At 44.0% G+C, this 18,315-nt stretch overlaps 1 protein-coding gene across 1 annotated transcript in view; it reads left to right on the top strand.

The window, feature by feature from the left end:
- Positions 1 to 15,645, top strand: part of eIF5B (eukaryotic translation initiation factor 5B) — a 51,016-nt gene extending 35,371 nt beyond the window's left edge. The window contains exons 17-21 of the mRNA XM_075688867.1: positions 5,947 to 6,078; positions 6,171 to 6,247; positions 6,441 to 6,744; positions 11,592 to 11,753; positions 14,029 to 15,645. Of these exons, the coding sequence (XP_075544982.1) occupies positions 5,947 to 6,078; positions 6,171 to 6,247; positions 6,441 to 6,744; positions 11,592 to 11,753; positions 14,029 to 14,136 (783 nt within the window). The 3' untranslated portion in view covers positions 14,137 to 15,645. The remainder of the gene's footprint in view (positions 1 to 5,946; positions 6,079 to 6,170; positions 6,248 to 6,440; positions 6,745 to 11,591; positions 11,754 to 14,028) is intronic.
- The last annotated feature ends 2,670 nt before the right edge of the window (positions 15,646 to 18,315 follow it).

Raw genomic sequence — 18,315 nt, 5'->3', positions numbered from 1 at the left:
TCTTCATGGCGTTTTTAGTTGAACACAACATCCAGCTGAGTGTCAGCGATCATGCCGGACTGCTTTTCCGGAAGATGCTCCCCAAGTGCAAAAAAGTGAAATGCTACGCCTGTGGACGAACATAGACGACGCCAATTGTTCGGGAAATGGCCGCCAACGCGGAGACTCCTTTGCTGGATGCCCTAAAACAGCAAGTACTTTCAATCGCTGTGGACGGCAGTGACAATAGGGATACACAGCTTTACCCTATTGTTGCAACATATTTCGTTAAAGAAACGAGTAGTGTTGAAAGCCACCTTCTCTGCCTCGGGACAATCAAAGGGGAAGCGACAGGTCACAAGATTGCAAATCTGCTTCTGGACGAGATGAAGTCTTGAAATTTGCCTGTTGGAAGCCTGTTGGCTATACGTTCGGACAATGCCAATGTCACGATTGACAAGAAAGACAGTGTTTCTGCTGTATTGAGCGAGGCTCAACCAGGTCTGATAGGGCTTGGTTTCCCGTGCCATCTCATCAACTTGGCCGCTCAAGGAGCTTCATGTCTTCCTGTAAAGGTTGACGAGGCTTTGGTTGACATTTACCTAGAGAAAAGCTTGAAACGAAAAGGTAGACTTAAGGAGTTCCAAAAAATGCACAACGCCGAGGTCAGACAGATGTTGAAGCATTCACCGACACATTGGCTGTCATTGGGAAAGTGTTTGAAGAGGCTGCTCGACCAATTGAAACCACTACTCGGCTTTTTTTTTTTATCTGAAACAAAGAAGTGCAACAAGTAGAGCTTGTTTTTGGAGTCATACCAAATTCCGAAGACTTCCTCACAAGCCCCCAAGAACCCTGCACTGACCCCAAAGTCTGCTACACATGTTCACAAGACTGCTGCAGGCCTCTGGAAAAAAAGCACTGATGGCGATGAACTCTTGCTAAGGAGGAAAGGAGCTCATTCTGGACCTCAAGCAAAAAAAACTGAAACTTTTTACCGAGGATTCTGGGGAAGCCAGCCACGTGACTCGTGAGGAGTGCCTGTTTTACTTTTTGTCGTCGGAGCTAAACAGGGCATGCTGTTTTTTTCCCCAAAATGTTATACCACTTTTTGAGAAGGCAAACTGCCTTCTTCAGGCACAGGCTCCTCACATTCATGTACTGAGGGGCCTCTTGAACCGTCTTTTCGAGGACCTCCTTACTAGGTTTGTGTGCTCAGCTATTTTCAAGGCATGTCATTCATTGGTGGAAGTTGACTGTGGAGCTGTGGAGAACCGGTAAGGTGGTGAAGACATAGTCGTTGGCAGCACAACCTACTCTGTGGTTGAAGCACTGAGCTGCATTGAGAGAGAGCAGTTCTCTGCTGTACATCTATACGTAACGGCAGCAATTTCTGGCAAATGCCATTACATTTGCCAGAAATTCCCTCTAGAAGACGTCATTCTCAAGATGGCTGAAGTTGCTCAAGTACACGCTCTGGAAACTGCTTTATTCAACAGTATACGTCATATTATTATGGCATTTCCTGCCGTCCTACCCCAGCAGAGTGGCAAATCAAAAGAAGAAGCAATCGATGCACTTGAAGTCAAGTTTGCCAACTTGCAAGCATATCAGGTTCCAGCTGACATATTGAATGAGCCAAGCTGCGACGTGCAGTAGTCACAATTAGAAAGCATTCGAAGTGTCGACAGATTGCTCAGGTTCCACAGAATTTCCGTGGTTATGCTGGGTATTCTCTCCATTCCCCACAGCAGTGCTGAATGTGAGAGAATATTCAGCACTGTGAACGAAACTCGAACGCAGTTTTGCTCATCTGTGTGTGAGAAAACACTGGCAAGTCTACCGATGGTCAAAGGGCACCAGAGTAGTACTTGCTTTGAGCAAACCTACACAGAGAAGTTTCTAAAGCTGGCAAAGTCGGCAACAGCAAAATCGTTGCAAAAATAAATTGTACCCCAGTGGAATTTTCACTCTTTACTCTCCAAGGCATGGATTTCACTTGCGGTTGTGAAAACATAATTAAGCTTGTAAATCCCTTTAAAGGTAAATCCTTTTAAAAATAAGTGCTGCCCCCCCCCCTTCCCTACTGCAATAGCTTTACGTGTTTGCAAATCTTCAGGTTGTCGGGTATGATTTTATGCATGCTTCCTTTAATTATTTTCTGCTGAGATTTGCAGGATATCTGCTCCTTAGGTATCGCTAAATAAGGTATCAATGGCTTCTGTATGATGCAAGGAATGCTGTATGCCTAACCTTATTGCTCTGCTTTACCTAGAACGCAAGTTGCGAGCTTTTGAATTTGAAACTCGAAAACGTTTATCTGGTTTCTTGGAGAGGGATTTATGTGCTAGTTGATAGAGCACCCGGTCTAGGCAACGCTACCGTCTAGACCGGGCCTTCAACCCACCAGCACATAAATCCCTCCCCAAGAAACAAGAAATAGCTTGGAGGCAGCTCCAAATCTATACCTGTCTGAACCACATAGCCTTTCCCACTTCTATTTTGAAATATACTCCAACAAGTGTGCTTATTGTCAGCAGAAAGCTGATCTTTTTTTATATACGAAGGACGTTCCGAAAGTAAGTTCCGTAATTTATTTTCTCACAGAAACTTTATTGCAAAAAAAGAAAAAATATACCTTGGCATTATGAACTTGCACTTTGCGCTATTTTTCCACATAGTCACCACTGACATTGCGACATTTGTCATGGCGTGCACTCAGTTTGAAGAAACCGCTCTGGTAAAACTCGGTGCCCTGCAATGCAAGGCTTGAGGCGTTACCTCTTTAGCATACCCAATCGGTAGGCGTTCATGGATGATGGACACACTAGTCCCACATGCCCACTCATACCCGATCTCACTTCCATTGGTGACCACTTTGTCAGCATATGCCTGTCCACCATCGTGATTTGTGCTCGAATAACCTCGGGCGTGCCGGTCTGCTGCTACTCTCTTTTCTTCGACGCTCTGCACATGTCATTTCTCCCCTGCTGACGCTTCTTCCATTGTTGAACCAACAGCAGGCAAGGATTCTTATGGCGATTGTTTGTTTAACCTGGTGCACCATCTTCTCTTTAAAAAAACAATGATGAAACTTCTTCGGAACATCCCTATAATTATGGCCTTGCCCTAAGGATACCCCCTTGGGGATCCCCAGTATCTAATCCTGAGAAGTGGGAGGCCACATTGTACAGCTCCAACCCCGACCTCCAGGTCTGGGTCATCCAGAGGGCTGAGGTGGCTGCCAGGGCCCAAGCAGGGTGTCTACCAACTGGGAAAACTGGGAATTCTCAGGGATTTTGAATAGTCTGGAAATACTCAGGGAAAACTCGGGGAATTTGTGCTTCTATAAGGAAAAATTAGCTGTAACTTTATTGAAAGGCAATGAAAGTCGTGCTAATGCTGGCTCGAGTAACAGAGAGGCATTGTAATGAGTGTAACCAGTGACTAAATGGTTCGTGGGGCGAACGCGCAGCGGAAGGAGGACGAGAACAGAAAGGACCGACACATTGAGGAATGATCGGGAAAGGAAGTGTGCCGCCGCCTCTCTGAAGGAGCTTGAGCTCAAAAAACAAAGTTGGCTGATGCCGAGATGCAGGTGTCCTTCATACAAACCAAAATAAACTCTTTAAAGCAGTGAAAGGCAACACAGGTGTTGCACGTAGGCTGAGAGTATGTCAGGACAGTTGAGGTCGACTTTCCAGCTGCTGAGAGGAAATCTCACTTGTAACAAAGTTCGGGCCTTATACAAATGAATTTGCTATCACTTGATAGAAGTAGCACATATTCGAAAATATTTGCTTCTGTATGCATCACTTTTTATTCATATTTGAAAATTTTCGACTCAATTTGCAATGGGCTTTACCCTTTTTTTCGAAGCTATATGAACCATTGTGCATTTTACTAACCTCTCACTTATGTTTTCTTTTTGAATAATATAAACACTATTCTTTACTATTCAAACTGGATTTAAGTTGTTTTATTTTTTTTTAACATGCTTGCTAGAGAGTGACAGCATCGAGCTACATTGTGTCAGCCCGTCTTGATATAAAACAAAGTTCTGAGTCACTCAGGAAATTTTACCAAAGCATTCAGGTAAAACCTGGAAAACTCAGGGGATTTGGAAATGTCAACTTGGTAGTCACCCTGCAAAGGGCTCCTGGCCACCTAGCATGCCCAAGTGCGACCTCTGACTCCTTGAATGAAGTTTTCACTCACTCACTTCTGAAGCTTAACTTTGAACTCCTGTAACTCTTTTTCTAGGTAAGGCAGAGCAATACATTTTGTCTTGTTCATTCCTTAAATCGTACAAAAGCCATGGATACCCTATTAAGCGAAATTGCGGGAACTGCTGTTTTGCAAATCTTTGCAAAAATTATTTAAAGGTAGCTCACTTAGAATTAGAACCGGAGGAGGTAAACAAAAATGGACTGCAGATATAAAATAAGAACACAACATTACATACATGTATAAGTTTTGATTACAATATCTCGAAAAAATGTAAAAAATTTTTCTAATACAGTTGAAACCCACGATAACGAAATCCCGTGACAATAAAATATTTTCATGTCCCCCGGTGAACGGCCATAGGATTCAATGCATTTTGTACCTCTTGACGATATGTCGCCATACTACAATCCCACATCAATGAAATTTGCTGGAACGTAATCCCGCATATTGCTTCCTCGGGCAAGGCTAGCAGGCTCCGAAATGTGCTCAAATGCTATTGCTTTGCACTAAAATTGCGAAAAAATCCACCATGTCACAATTGCATGGGCACCGCCATTCTTGCTTAAAAAACGACCCAGCGCCGGAAGCGATTGAGCCAGAAACACATCATGGCCGCCACCTTGTTTGATGATCGCCCGTTTGTAGCAGCAGCATATGGCTACCGACATGTGACAATAGTGTTTGCTCACCTAGTGCTGTGCGTAATGTGCACCTCGTTGAGAAAAATGTAGCAAGAACAAGGAAATCCACGTCCTGCCGACGTAGAATTGTTTATGGCGCTTGAGATGGCAGTCATAGCATGGAGTGCCACGCATTGGGCCGTGATTGAGCGATCGTCTGGGGCTACACATTCCTTGCTTCAAGAACGCTGGTTTTAGTTCCACCCGACAAGTATCGCGTGCGGATTTGGCGTCGGACGTAGATTTGTGCGAAGGGGCCGTAATTTCTGTCAACTGCTTTCAGGTATACAAGATATGATCACTTGCGCACTCGGCACCGGACGCGCCTGCGCGTACGCGTGACAGTGTGCACTGGAGAAATGCTGCTGCATGGGTGGAGCACTGTTGCTGTGCGTCCGGTGCCGAGTTACGCAAAATATTGCAAAGCAGTTGACCGAGAATGCTGCTCAACAGCAGGCTGCCACTGCTGATTGACGCATGCAGCACGCTTTGTACTATCGGCAATGCGGCTCTACATCCTCGCAAGCTTGCCAAAGTAGGCTAATGGAATTTTGACAGCAAAGTTTTGTTCTGCCACACATTACCTATGTGTGCTGTCTCATTTTACAACAACGAAATTCTCGCGAATGTTTTCGCATTCGCTGCTGATATGGTTATGGCGAGGTTCAGCTGTACCCACTTCCCCCCTTAACCCAGTTCGCGTACTCGCATGCATGCCTGCCTGCCAGAATGCAACAGGTACAGCTGCTAGAAATGTACACGCACTTTGCACAGGAGAGTGTGTTTCTGTATGCGTTTTAAGAGATTTGCTTTATACTCACTCTATAAACTCGCATGTGGAGGAAATTACCCCGAGTTACTAGGTTGTTTCCAAAGCACCTAAGGAAGATCCTTGCACCTTTTTTAATTAGATTCTTCACTCTCTCATTTGCATTGAGTTCTATTGAGGATTCTTAAAGGGCATGTAGCTTCAGCATTTAGTGTGTTTTATTGACTACAATAGCTGTCTCCCCTCCCGATCTCCCCCTCCCCCCCTTTTTTTTCTCCATCTTTTCAGGAAGAAGTTGCTCGTGCATTGAAGGAGGTGATGAGTGGCTTCAAGCTGGCTGAACGAGGTGTCTACGTCCAGGCATCAACACTAGGTTCTTTAGAAGCTTTACTCGAGTTTCTTAGGGTTTCTAAAATTCCAGTGAGTATAGTTCGAATTATGGGAGTGTGCACCACCTTGGCACTTTATTTATAATGTTACATTGTACATTTATTATTTCTTCTTCTTTGCAGTATTCTGGCATCAGGATAGGTCCTGTTGTCAAAAAGGATGTCATGAAGGCTTCTATCATGTTGGAACATGACACCCAGTAAGTCTATCTGTGTTTAAAAAAAGAAATTGATGCTTTGTGAAAGACTAGAAAGAAGAGGAAGTCCCTGCACTGCTTACATCTGATAGGTCTTGATGCCCAGATATAATTCAAACTCATTAGTTTTACTCATACAGAACGTTCACTCTTGTTCCCTGTCTGACCACGCTTGAATACTTGCCTTGCTGCCCAGGTATGCTGTGATCTTGGCCTTTGACGTGAAGATAGAACGAGACGCGCAAGAGCTGGCCGACTCGCTTGGGGTGAAGATTTTCCAGGCCGACATCATTTACCACTTGTTCGACAAGTTCACTGCCCACAGGGAGGAGCTGCGCCAGAAGAAGCGCGAGGAGTTCAAGTCCGTAGCCGTGTTCCCCTGCCGACTGCGCATTCTGCCCCAGTTTGTGTTCAACTCCCGTGACCCCATTGTTGTCGGTGTGTCTGTCGAAGCTGGCATCGTCAAGGAAGGCACGCCACTCTGTGTCCCCTCCAAGGAAGTGAGTGCCATGTTTGTCATAATAATCAGTAGGGGTGTGCAAATTCTCATAGAGGTGCCAAACCGCCTCACCAGTGAAAGCCAGTGCATTGGATGACTGTTGCATGTTCACGGCTGCCATCATTACTCGATTGTAATGTGCACCCGTTTTCTGTGACAAAAAAAAAAGAAAAAAAAGAAACGAAAGATGCTCTCTATTGTAATGCACACCCGTTTGCCGTGACCTAAAAAAAAGATGTGCGCCTCATTCTTTCATACAGAAATACTACTTTCTCTCATACGGAAAAACAAAAGATTTACTCCCAATGCACTAGAGTTGCGATAATTAAAAGAAGTCGCAGTTTCACCCGAAAAGCGAAGCATCGGTTACGATAGCGAATTAGTAGACAAAGGATAGTAGTTTTATCTGCCGTATGAACTTAAACATTCGCTGACTAAGTAAATTAACAAGCATGGTGTCACATGCACACAAGCAAACATGAACATGTCTCACTCAATGACCGTGAAACTCTTATCAAAACGCTGGAGTGAGGAAGTGCGGTAGTGGGAGCGAGCGAATTTACTTTTGTGCGGCCTCTCGCTTCAATGCAAACTTAGCGACGAGAACACAGCGCGGTGTGCCTAGATGCGTACGCTCTGTCTCCATCGCAGATTGCTTTCAAGATAGGGGCCGTGCGGCTTCGCCATACGTAGCAGCCGCCGGGGTAGAACGCCTCTCCTGTTTGTGCCAGTCCCGCACGCAAGTTTCAGGAACTTCAAACACCCGTGTTGTGACCTGATTTCTATCCATCTGCGCACATGTGATCGCTTTCCTTTTAATTGTGGCATCGTGTTGAACTCGGCATGTCTCTACAGTTGGCACTTCCATGCTGATAGAGCAAACGCAGAAAGCGGGAAAACCTGAGAGACGGACGGTGCACTAACTTAAGCCAAAAAAGGCATTGCTCGAGCACACGTACTACTGCACATGGAGGAAGCTACGGCAGCTAAGCTCGAAGCACGTGCAAAGCGGCCATTTTGAAATGCCAAGATGGCAATATGGTAACGCAGATTTAAGATTTAGGGTGGTACTCGATTCTAACGCGCCCGTAATTTTCGGACCCGTTCTATCAAAAAAGAAAGTGCGCATTAGATTCAAGTAAATACGGTACCATATGGTGTCCTCTTGTTTTAAACACTGTTCGTAGGTGCACAACGGTATTTTTTGGTAGCTTTGAGCGACCGGTTACAAAACTAGCTTTTGATTTACGTGATGGGTTCGAGAATATCATGTGACAGCACGCTGGCCACAGGCTGCAGGTGCATTTACACAGGCTGCAGATGGATGCGGAAGAAAAGGGGGGGGGGGGGGGGGCAAACTTGCCGTGGACCTCCTAATTTGAAAATTCTTTACCCTCATCACCGACGACGATGCAGAATGGTGCCGAGTGACATGACGTGCATTCCCTGCTTTTTGTCTGTCCCGCAGATTGGCTTTAATGAGCTGACAATAACCCACAGAAATCACATGCTATAAAGATGAATAAAAACACTATTGTTTTCTGGGAGAAAACTGGAAAGCAGTACTTTCTAAGCAATAGAAGGTTGCCATTAAGCACCATGTGGCCCACTATTAAACCAAAATCCCCATTTGTATTTATGACAACTTCGCTATTCTTCAGCTTTAGAGGGAAAAGCATTTCATTCTATACGACAGACATTCTATTGATAAAAATTTTTTCCAGGCCTTCATATATAAACTGAGTTGTTATCAGTGCCGGAATACTAACGTGGTGTTCCCTTTAATAAGAGCAGAGCACACTACACGTCTCGATTCGTAGGTACAGTCAGCAAATTATTTAACAATACCATGCAAGCGGTCTCCAGCCAGTCAGCTCCTTCTAACGCTGTGAAGCAATGATATCGGCAAAAGCAAGAGATCAGCAAGGTGCTTAGAAGGCACTGACTAGCTAGCCAGTCGACACTCACCTGGTACTGTTAAAAATCAGTCGACTTTACCTAAGTTACTGATAGCTAGCAAGATTCTTGTTAAGTAATGTGATTAGCCTCCTGAGCATGCGCAGCACTGTGTTTTACGGCGAAGCTGTTAAGGGCTACTTACCCCTGCATCGTGTCCATTTGTTAAAACTAAACTATCATCAGGATTGGCTGTGGCGACGTCTTCTACAGCTGGCTCGTTGGCTCGTCCCACTGCTCCCGCGTTCATCGTCGTCATTAATTAATTAATTAAGAAACACAAGGACGTAACCAATTTTACACCAAATTACTGTGAAGCTGTTAAGGCCTAGTTGCCTCAGTATTGAATCTGTTGCTTGGATCACTACGGCACGCGCATTTCTGCACAGGCCGGCATGGTTGCACACTGAAGGCAGGAAGTGTAAACAAGCGCAGGGTTGCCAGGTCCGAAATGTGAAAAGTAGCCATATTATGGAAAAACATTTCTTTTGCTTTTATTGTGTTTCTGTAAAGACATTATCACAGCAAACACTTAAAAGCTGCCTTTAGTGTAAATATAGGAACATAAAAAAACATTATAGGATATGTATAAATGACTAAAGCTAACACCGCTTGGATTAGCATGTTATGTGACTAGAATATTAACCACACGCTAGAAAATTATCACACAGTCAGAATCACAGCTGCAGTTCAGGTGTAAATGTTTGAGTTTGGAAATCATTTCTGGAGGGATATCAAAGCTGGAACTGGTCAAGTTCCTCAGTTGCAGTGCGAACTTTATCCTTAGAGTTGAGACTAGGAGATTATCATCACTCTGTTTCTAAGGTCAGTTTCGGTCAAGGTTGTAACTGAGAAAAATCGCTTAGCTTTTGCGTTTGATATCGGCAAGGCAAGCTGCTTCACTGCTCCCTCTGCAAGATGTGCCATGGAACACGCTGTGACGTCACTAGTGCGAAAGCCTTTGCATGAAATAAAAGTGCCTGCGTCAGATTGATGATGATGTTGGACCAACTTGAAAAGATTTGAAGAGCCGTGCTCGTACAATGGCCTCAATATTTGCTAAAGTTTCTGCATGACATGAGCTACACATATTTCTATACAATTTTTACAATAGCCAAGCTATTTCGAAAGTAGCCAAGTTGGCTTAAAGTAGCCAAATTTGGCAACTCTGTTTACGAAAGAGAAATATCTGCCCCTACAAGATGGTGGAGTAACGCGAGGTTCCAGCATCACTGAGCTTCACAAAAAGTGACGCCCAGGCCTCTCCTAAGTTTTTCCTTCCTCCATGGTAATCGCCATCTGTGAATGCGTCGATAGTGGTTGCAGTTTCATCCGCCGTTATTGCAGCAAATGACAGTTTTGTTTTGACTCGGTGCGTATGTCGGCCGCGAAGGTACATGATTATGTCGACAGCGGCCACGGTTTTGTCCGCAGCAATTGCAGCAAATAGTAGCTTTATTTTTACTGAGTGCAAAGCTGTCGAGGATGAAAGCTCCAACTGCATCGCAGTGGATGGACGATCTGTTGGCGACCAGCTCACTGGCAAAAAAATAATCGCGATGCGCGCACAGTAGTGAAAAGGCTGTCTCAGACAAAGACCCGCGCCCTGGCCGCGCTGTGAAGGAAGTCACGAGATGATAAGAACAGCAGCTTCCGCACTGCTTTTGTGCAAAATATAAACAATTTGCTTATTGCTTTAGTAAATACAAGCGTGTTGGTGTAGTAAGCATTTCTTTATTGTTTTCTTTATACCCTTAATAATTCAACATTCAGTTAGTTGGACTGTTTTTTTTTTTGGTACCATAGAAATCAAGTCGACGAGTTTTTATTGTCCAACATGGTGGCGTTGCATTGCATTGTGGTAGAGTCCAAGGTGCTATGGCACCTCGAAGCCCAATCTACTGCCTGATTTTCGTCGACACTACACTAGAAAAGTCTGATTTTCTCAACTTCTACCTCCGATTTCTTTCTAACATTTCTGCATGTGATAAAACAACACCTGGCAATTACAGAAGAAAAAAACATTACGAACTCTTCCCCTACCGGAAAATTGGGGTAGCGAAGCTTGTCCTGCATGCACCCGACTTTCGTCATGGTTATAGGGCCTCTCACCAGGCCACACAGCAAACTTCGGTTATATGCTGGAAGTTGTTACGTGTCCTCTAGAGAGCATTCTACCGCAAATAAATTTTCAGATTGGCTCATTAATAGCCGAGATAGAAATATTTCACTGCCGTGATCCGATGATTTCAGGAGGTGAGCTTCACTGAAAACAAGCCATTGCAGCGTGCGCGATACCCTTTCAGGAAGGATTTCCCTTCCTGGCAGAAGTGAAACTGCTCTGATTGGTCGCGCGCATGGCATAAGCGCATGCTTAACTATGCACCTGGAATCCTTGCTAATATCTCATGCTCCGGTGCCAGCGTAACTGTCAGCTCGTCAAACCCCCCCTTCCCGCAGCTGCTATGCTCTGGGAACAGCTGGGTTTTTGCGTGAGCAGACCACTACCGAAACTTGTGAGCCAGTACAAGCTTTGTTTGAAAAAGAAAAAAAGAAAGAAAATTGGAGACTTTGACCAAATGGATCATTCTATTACTCTTGTCCGTGGGCGATGAACTGGAGCGGTGGGTGGTAAACTGAGGCACTGCACCGTGAGAATCCTGTTAGTAACAATGCTCAATAAGTCCTAAGCTTCTTAACATCGCATGGTCATGGAAAATTGTTCTACGGGCCCTACATTCTACATATAGTAATACTGTGTTGGTGTCTTCATCCTAACCCATGCAGATTATGCACATTTTTCCGCACATGAATGCATTTCTTTGTGTGCTATAGGGAAAGATTTGGGAAGATGAGAAAGATGTCTGAACAATGATATCTCTGTCATTGCAGTTCCTGGATATCGGCATAGTGACCACCATTGAAGTGAACCACAAGACTATCGAGTCTGCACGTAAAGGCCAAGAAGTGTGCATCAAAATTGAGCCTCTTGGTGGAGAGGCACCGAAGATGTATGGGCGACACTTTGATCACACTGACTTCCTTGTTAGCAAGGTAACTAAGCACTTTTATGCATGACTACACTTCTTAGTTGATGCTCACAACAATGCAGAGGCATGAACACTGAAGGGTGAGCGCTATTGAGAATGTGTTCGTCTGAATCCTACCGCCTGCTTGTCGTCTCCTTGTGTCCGTGACATAACTTTTTCAGTTGGTTAAAATTAAATTCAAATGATGCAGGGCAGCACACCTAGACAACATCCGTCCAACTCATTCTTTCTCTCTTTGGCTGTGATGCCACGATAGACATTTCTGCATAACATATTCCTGGCTTGATCATATTTGGCAGCCCAGTGGCAAACCAAGTGTTCATTTCCATTCATTAGTTCACATTCATATTCAACTGCCTTCTTGACAACTGAACAAGTGATTGCTTTGTTCCAGAGCTCTTTGCAGGGTTTCTAGCGCACTTAAAGGTATGCCTGCCATGCCACATTCACTTAAAGTCAGACTTTGGGCAGTACCACACCTGTCTTACTGTGGGCAACACATGCAGCACTGTATATCTCAAAGCAGTGCACCACCCAGTTACCAATCTCCCGCTTACTACGGCATTTGCAGTAAATATTGACTCATTGTTGCCATCAAAATTTGAGGTTTTTCAGATTACACGACTAAAATATCTTAGGTGGTGGATGGTTCTCGCACCTATTTGTCTGACTTCATGAACCAAGACACATAACTACAGTCGACCCTCACCAATTCAAACTCCAATGGCACCAGAAGATTATTCATATAAAGTGGAGTTCAGACAAAAGAGAACCCCTTTAATATACCGTATATATACTCGCGTAATGTGCAGCCACTTTTTTCTCTTCTATTTTTTTTTTTTCACGAAACATTGAACCAGAGTTGGGGGGTATGCTTATATTGGGGGATACATTTTATGGGAACTTTTTCAAAACAGGAAAAATTGAAAAGTGAGATGTTGTTGATTTGAAAAATACACATATACCATTTGCAAGCGGTTGCAGCGTTTTTATTACATTCCACTCTGCATCAGAATCACCAGACCTGTCGTCCAGATCACTGGCCGCTTCAACCACATCATGGTTCCACCGCAGCCCGTTCTCGCAGCCCCTTCTGGCCATCTGCCATTATTGCAAACATCACCTTGAAAGTGCTGCTTTTCGACACCTGTTGTTTTGACAAGCACGCTGTGTTCCTCTCTTTCTCAGTTGTCCTGCTCATCGGTGTGTCGAAGTTTTATCGGTGTGTGATCAGGGTTTCTGTTCTGTCAGCAGACAAGTTCCCTGACCCGCAGCAGGTGTATATATAACTCAAATTATAGCCGTTCGGCGGGACCATCGCACATGGCAAAACCAAATACAGGCTAAAAGGCCAGTAACAGACTCGCAAATTCATCACTATGCCCGACTATGCCCACCATGCCGACGAAGTGGCAGCTGCCCCTTCTTCACTTGGACTCTTCTATGCGCACTGTCCTATTACAGCAGGGTAAAGTGTTAAATTTGCGGTTGCAGAGAGCAGCTGCAAGCTTTCTGCTCTCTCGAGTCTGTGAGGTGCCTTTGCACAGGCACTGGCAGCAAGCATGCGAAAAGAACAGCCTGAGTGTCATCGCAGTCACTCTTTCCGCATGCTTGCCGTCGGCCTTCTCTTGTCATGGCTTCTCTGTCGGCTTCTCCATCATCAAACCCACCGCCCCTGCTGCTGTGCTGCCCTTTGGATGCACACTCTACGTGTTAAATTTACAATTTCGTTTATTTGATTTTGTCTGTTCTCACGTGGCACTATTATTTTTAACACAGTGACAGGCGTCTAGGTTAAGTGCCCTTGCTCTAAACCTATGTGCAAGAGTTAAAGATTCTAGTCTCCCCGAAAGGCTACAGCATAGCCGTTTGGTCGTGGTACTGCACTTGGTACTGCACTGGACCAAAGCTGGGGGTACAATTATCATGAGGGAGAATACAAAAATCCAAATTTCAATAGCAATGCTGTGGGTACGTTTATTACGCGAGTGCCTTCATTATGAGAGTTCATGCAGTAGTTATACGGAATGGCGGCACTGTCACTTTTACTGCGAAATAAAGCTCAAATTGTGTTTTGCCATAGCAGTGAGAGATGGCATTAAGTTTCTTTCACTCAGATGGTTATCTCTTCAGTACCACTTTTGCAAATGTTACATTAACGAGGAGGTCCATGTAGTTCCTTCAATTGTGTACATGACAGAATAGGTAGGAGGGAAACCAAAGCTCCATTGCATGCCGCTTTGTCAGTGAGTTTTTCTCTTTTTTTAATGCCTGTGCAGATATCACGTGCATCAATAGACGCCTGCAAGGAGTACTTTAGAGACGACCTCGTCAAAACGGACTGGCAGCTCATGGTAGAACTGAAGAAGTTGTTCCAGATTCTATGATCGCTGTGGGATAACACAAGTGCAAACTCAAGACACCTGCCCATTGTCCCCATCTCAGCCGGCTGATGAGCGCTCAAGACGACAAGAAGAAAGTGAAAAAAAAGACTTGTAGGGACTGCCTGCCACCAGCATCATTGCAGTGTGGCAGTTGTGATTTCTGAAGTGGCCAAAGGGACCGTTCTTTGTTTTGGCTTACAGCAGCAGTGACTGTGACTGTAATTAGCATGCAGTTGAAATTAAGAGTACACCCCGATTGCCTCTCACGCCGATGTGGGTGTCGCATTGCAGCACGCCACGACAAGAGTTTGCAGCGCACAACGGCACGAGTTGTTGTTGGCTGCAAGTGGTGTGAAAGACTTGTCACGGAAGAGAGAACGGTGAGTGTAGGTTGAGCATGGCTAACAGTGCGCAAGGTGCGAGACTTAAGGAGACCATTGTTCTTGCAAACTTTTTGTTGCACTTTTTGTATAACAGCCACATATAGCTCGCTGTTGCTGATGCATTCACCTGGGTGGGTAAGAGGCATAGCCATGCGTATTTATAAAAAGCCCAGGTAACCTTTTTATTGGGATGGTTTCTTATTTCTTTTTTTACCTAATTTAAATCCTTAAGGCTTCCTTGTTGATGCGCAAGTTATGTTCTCACCACTGGAAATGTGACAGAACTTAGTGGGAAGGAAAAAAATGCTTTGCTGCAACAGAGGGTGCCACAATGTTTCGTGTCTCTGAAATAGAGGGAAAGAAGCAGGATCGTGTTGTCTCGTCTTAGCACGAATATTTTTTGTCAAGTGGTATGCTACATGATCACCGTCATGGCCACTCAAAAAAGTCTGACATTTTAAACTTTTTTTATCTTGAAGCATCTAAATGGCAAGCATACGCATCGGCAGTATTCACTGTTTCCACGCTGTTCTTGTTTTGTCTACAGCTGGGTGAACAGAATTTCGGCCCAACACCTTCTTGTCCTTGTGAAGTGTAGTGGTCGTCCACAGTGTGGTTTGCAATGCCAACGTCCATGTTCAGAAACCATTTTGCAATCTCGGACATGAATTTTAATCTGATGTAGTTGAAAGGCAGAGCTAGTGCTCATAATGTGCTCTTAATGGAATTATTTTGTGGTTCACTTAATAATTTCGTGAAGCAAAACATTTTTATAAACCCTGTTGTGTGATTATTGTTAGTTTTGAAGGAAGTGGGAGTGAATTTTTTTTATTTGTTTCAGGTGCCCAATTAAAATCAGTGATTCGATAAGCATTGGTAAAATCAGTAAACACCAAAAACAGAACAATGATGTTAATTTAAAGATCATGAAGTTTCATATTGTAAAACAATATGTTGCTTTAATCTGTGCCACTATAGATGAGTAACGGAATGGATTACCTGTCAGATGAAAATATCAGAACCCTTCAGCTAGTTGTGCAGACATGCAAGAAAATATGTTGAGAAAACTGTTGCTTGAAGGTGAGCGATTTGTTTTGCAAGCATGCAAATAAATTATCTCTCACACGTTTTTCTGCAAGTTTACTCTTCACCTCTGTGTTCTGCTGGTGGGTGAACTAATAGCATTGTGTTTTTCAACTTGGAGCACAAAACGCACTGCCAGTGAACAGCTCTAAAATTCCGGTAATGCTGATGTGCGGGCTTTACCAAGGTGAAGTTGAAAAGAGGTGACTAAAGCATTATTATTGTTATTGTTATCGGGTCTAAGTTTACTGTGCACCAGATTTCCGATTACCTCTGTCCTGCGTCAACCATAGGGTTTGCTATGAAAATTGCTACAGGGTGCTGCAATATATACCTTTCTCCGACACACAAGCACCAACAACAACCACACAAACGTTTATGGGAAATCTGCACATGCCACCAAGACAGCTGTCGCTCCGTCACTTTCCTCCTGTGTCGTACGAGCACCAGTCAGCAATAATAACAAGCAAATTTGACTACGTGGGGCATTTTACAGTTAACTCTCGATATAACTATCTTTAATAGAACGAAATTCTTCATATAATGAAGTATTTAACTTGTCGTTAGTGCTTGTCCATAGAACACCATGTATTTAGAACCTCAGTATAACGAAGAGTGCTTGTATGCGATTTTAATATAGTTAAAGCTCTGACAAAACCCGATATTTTACGAAGTTCTTAATCTAAGAAAAAAATTTTCATTCCCCGGCCAGTACCCATAAAGTTCAGTGTTGTCATCAACCCAAATTAACGAAACTAGCTTGCATTAAACCCGATTTAGGAAGCATTTCCAGAAACAAATGAGTAAAAGATGCTGCGATTTCTTTCTAATCTTGATGCAGATGGGTGAACTCTGCGTTACAACACCTAGGCACTCTAGTTGCGGCTCAGCTTTGTAATGACAAGGCTGCACACCATGCCCATGCATGGAACAACGGACTCAGCAGTCGCTAGCGTTCTTACGTACCAGATGGCGCTAGAGGCGGCAGTAGTAGTCCCTTGATAATTTGAAAGTACCGCCACTCTTTGAACTCTTCCACCGTCGCGCTACCTCCTCGCCCCTTGCTTGTTATACCTCCCTCCCCCCTTTAAAAAGCGGTCTTGCACCCGTTTCTTTTTTTTTTTTCACGACGATTGGTCTCCCTGCCGTTGCCTTGCTCCATTTTTCTCCTCAGCTCGATGCATTAGCTCAGCATAGCAAAAGTTGTATGCTGTGTTTCCTGCTCCCTGTGCTAGTGCTATACCGTGCTGTTGCACATATAAGTGCAGCAAGAAGCCTGAAGATGGTTATGTAGTTTTTATGATACCACAAGCAAAGCGTGACGGCTTGCACAGGAAACATTGGCCAAAAGAACTTTATTCTAAGAACATTGTTTGTGAGGTGAGACATCTTTCTTATTGCTCGTATCAAAGCATCCCTAATGCTGCATTATTTTTAGTTCTTCCGGCCTGCTCACCAGCGTTTTTGCTGCAGCAATTCGTATGTTGCATAAAAATGGGGTTGTCCTCAGTATGCTTAATATTCTGCTGGGACTCCATCACCTTGCACGTCGCCAACTGTTATTTAGTCGGAAATGCAGCACTATAGATTCTGTTGTCCGCTGCGAACATTGATGTGCGAAGACAGAGCCTCTTGATCGCACTGTTCGCGATTGTTAGGATCCATTGCCTGTTTTACTAAATATTGAAATAGTGGCTTGTAGAGGAGCTATTATTTTCAGCTTACGTCGATGTGTGCATCAGTCGTGCAATGAAAGCAAACCCTGAAAAATTAGTGGCTTGTATACCCGGGGTATTATAGGTGATGAGCACTAGCTAGTCCACATTGCATATTTTTTTTTTTAAGTTTTAAGGCAAAAGCTTTTAGATCTGTTTCAATATCGCGTTGTGAAAAGAAAATATCACATGACCCACGGAGGTCAGAAGCGACTCAAAGCATGTCCGGCCGTGTATAAGAGATTAATGATAAGCGTAGTTAATCGTTCATTCATAGTAATAATCATTCATTCAGCATAGTAATAATCATCCAGAGCATGGTGGGCATTGTTCCATGTTAGCCCAATGGCACAGCTTTAAGTACCTAGTTGGAACACTAAGGCGGGGAAGGTTTCCAGGGCATTGTATTTGATTGCTGACAACTATGATAACACTATGACATGCATTCAAAACGCTTTGTCGGGAATGAGGAGATGCCTTTTAATACTTGCACTCCAGACTTCTCGTAAGAGGTGCCATAGGATCTTTTAGAGCGTCTACTTGTGTTAGCTACCAGCAGCAGTAGCTCAGTGGCTATGGCATTGTGCTGCTCAACTGGAGGTCGCGAGTTCAATTTTGGCCACAGTGGCTGCATTTAGATGGGGGCGCAAAGCAAGAACCCTTGTGTGCTTAGATTTTGGTGCACATTAAGGAACCCCAAGTGGTCAAAATTAAGCAGGAGCCCCCCACTACAGCGTGCCTCAGTATCAGATCGTGGTTTTGACATGTAAACTACCAGAATTTAATTTTTTTTTACTCGTGTTAACTTTACAGCTCCTTGAAGGTGCCCTTAGAATTGAACATTTCACAAGCTAAAGAAGTTTGCAAATGTCAACCAAACGGAAGAGCTACAGTGCTTGAGCTCTTTTCATGTAAAGCAATGTAGCGAGAGTGCAGGATTGCACATGCCTTGGTATATGTGGTTAAAGACAGTGCAAAGAATGAAATGGAGAACTAATACC

This window comes from Dermacentor variabilis, chromosome 4 (assembly GCF_050947875.1).
Source record: "Dermacentor variabilis isolate Ectoservices chromosome 4, ASM5094787v1, whole genome shotgun sequence".
Lineage (NCBI taxonomy): Eukaryota > Metazoa > Arthropoda > Arachnida > Ixodida > Ixodidae > Dermacentor > Dermacentor variabilis.
Note: the sequence above shows the minus strand (reverse complement) of the source record. Positions and strands in the feature narration are given on the sequence as shown.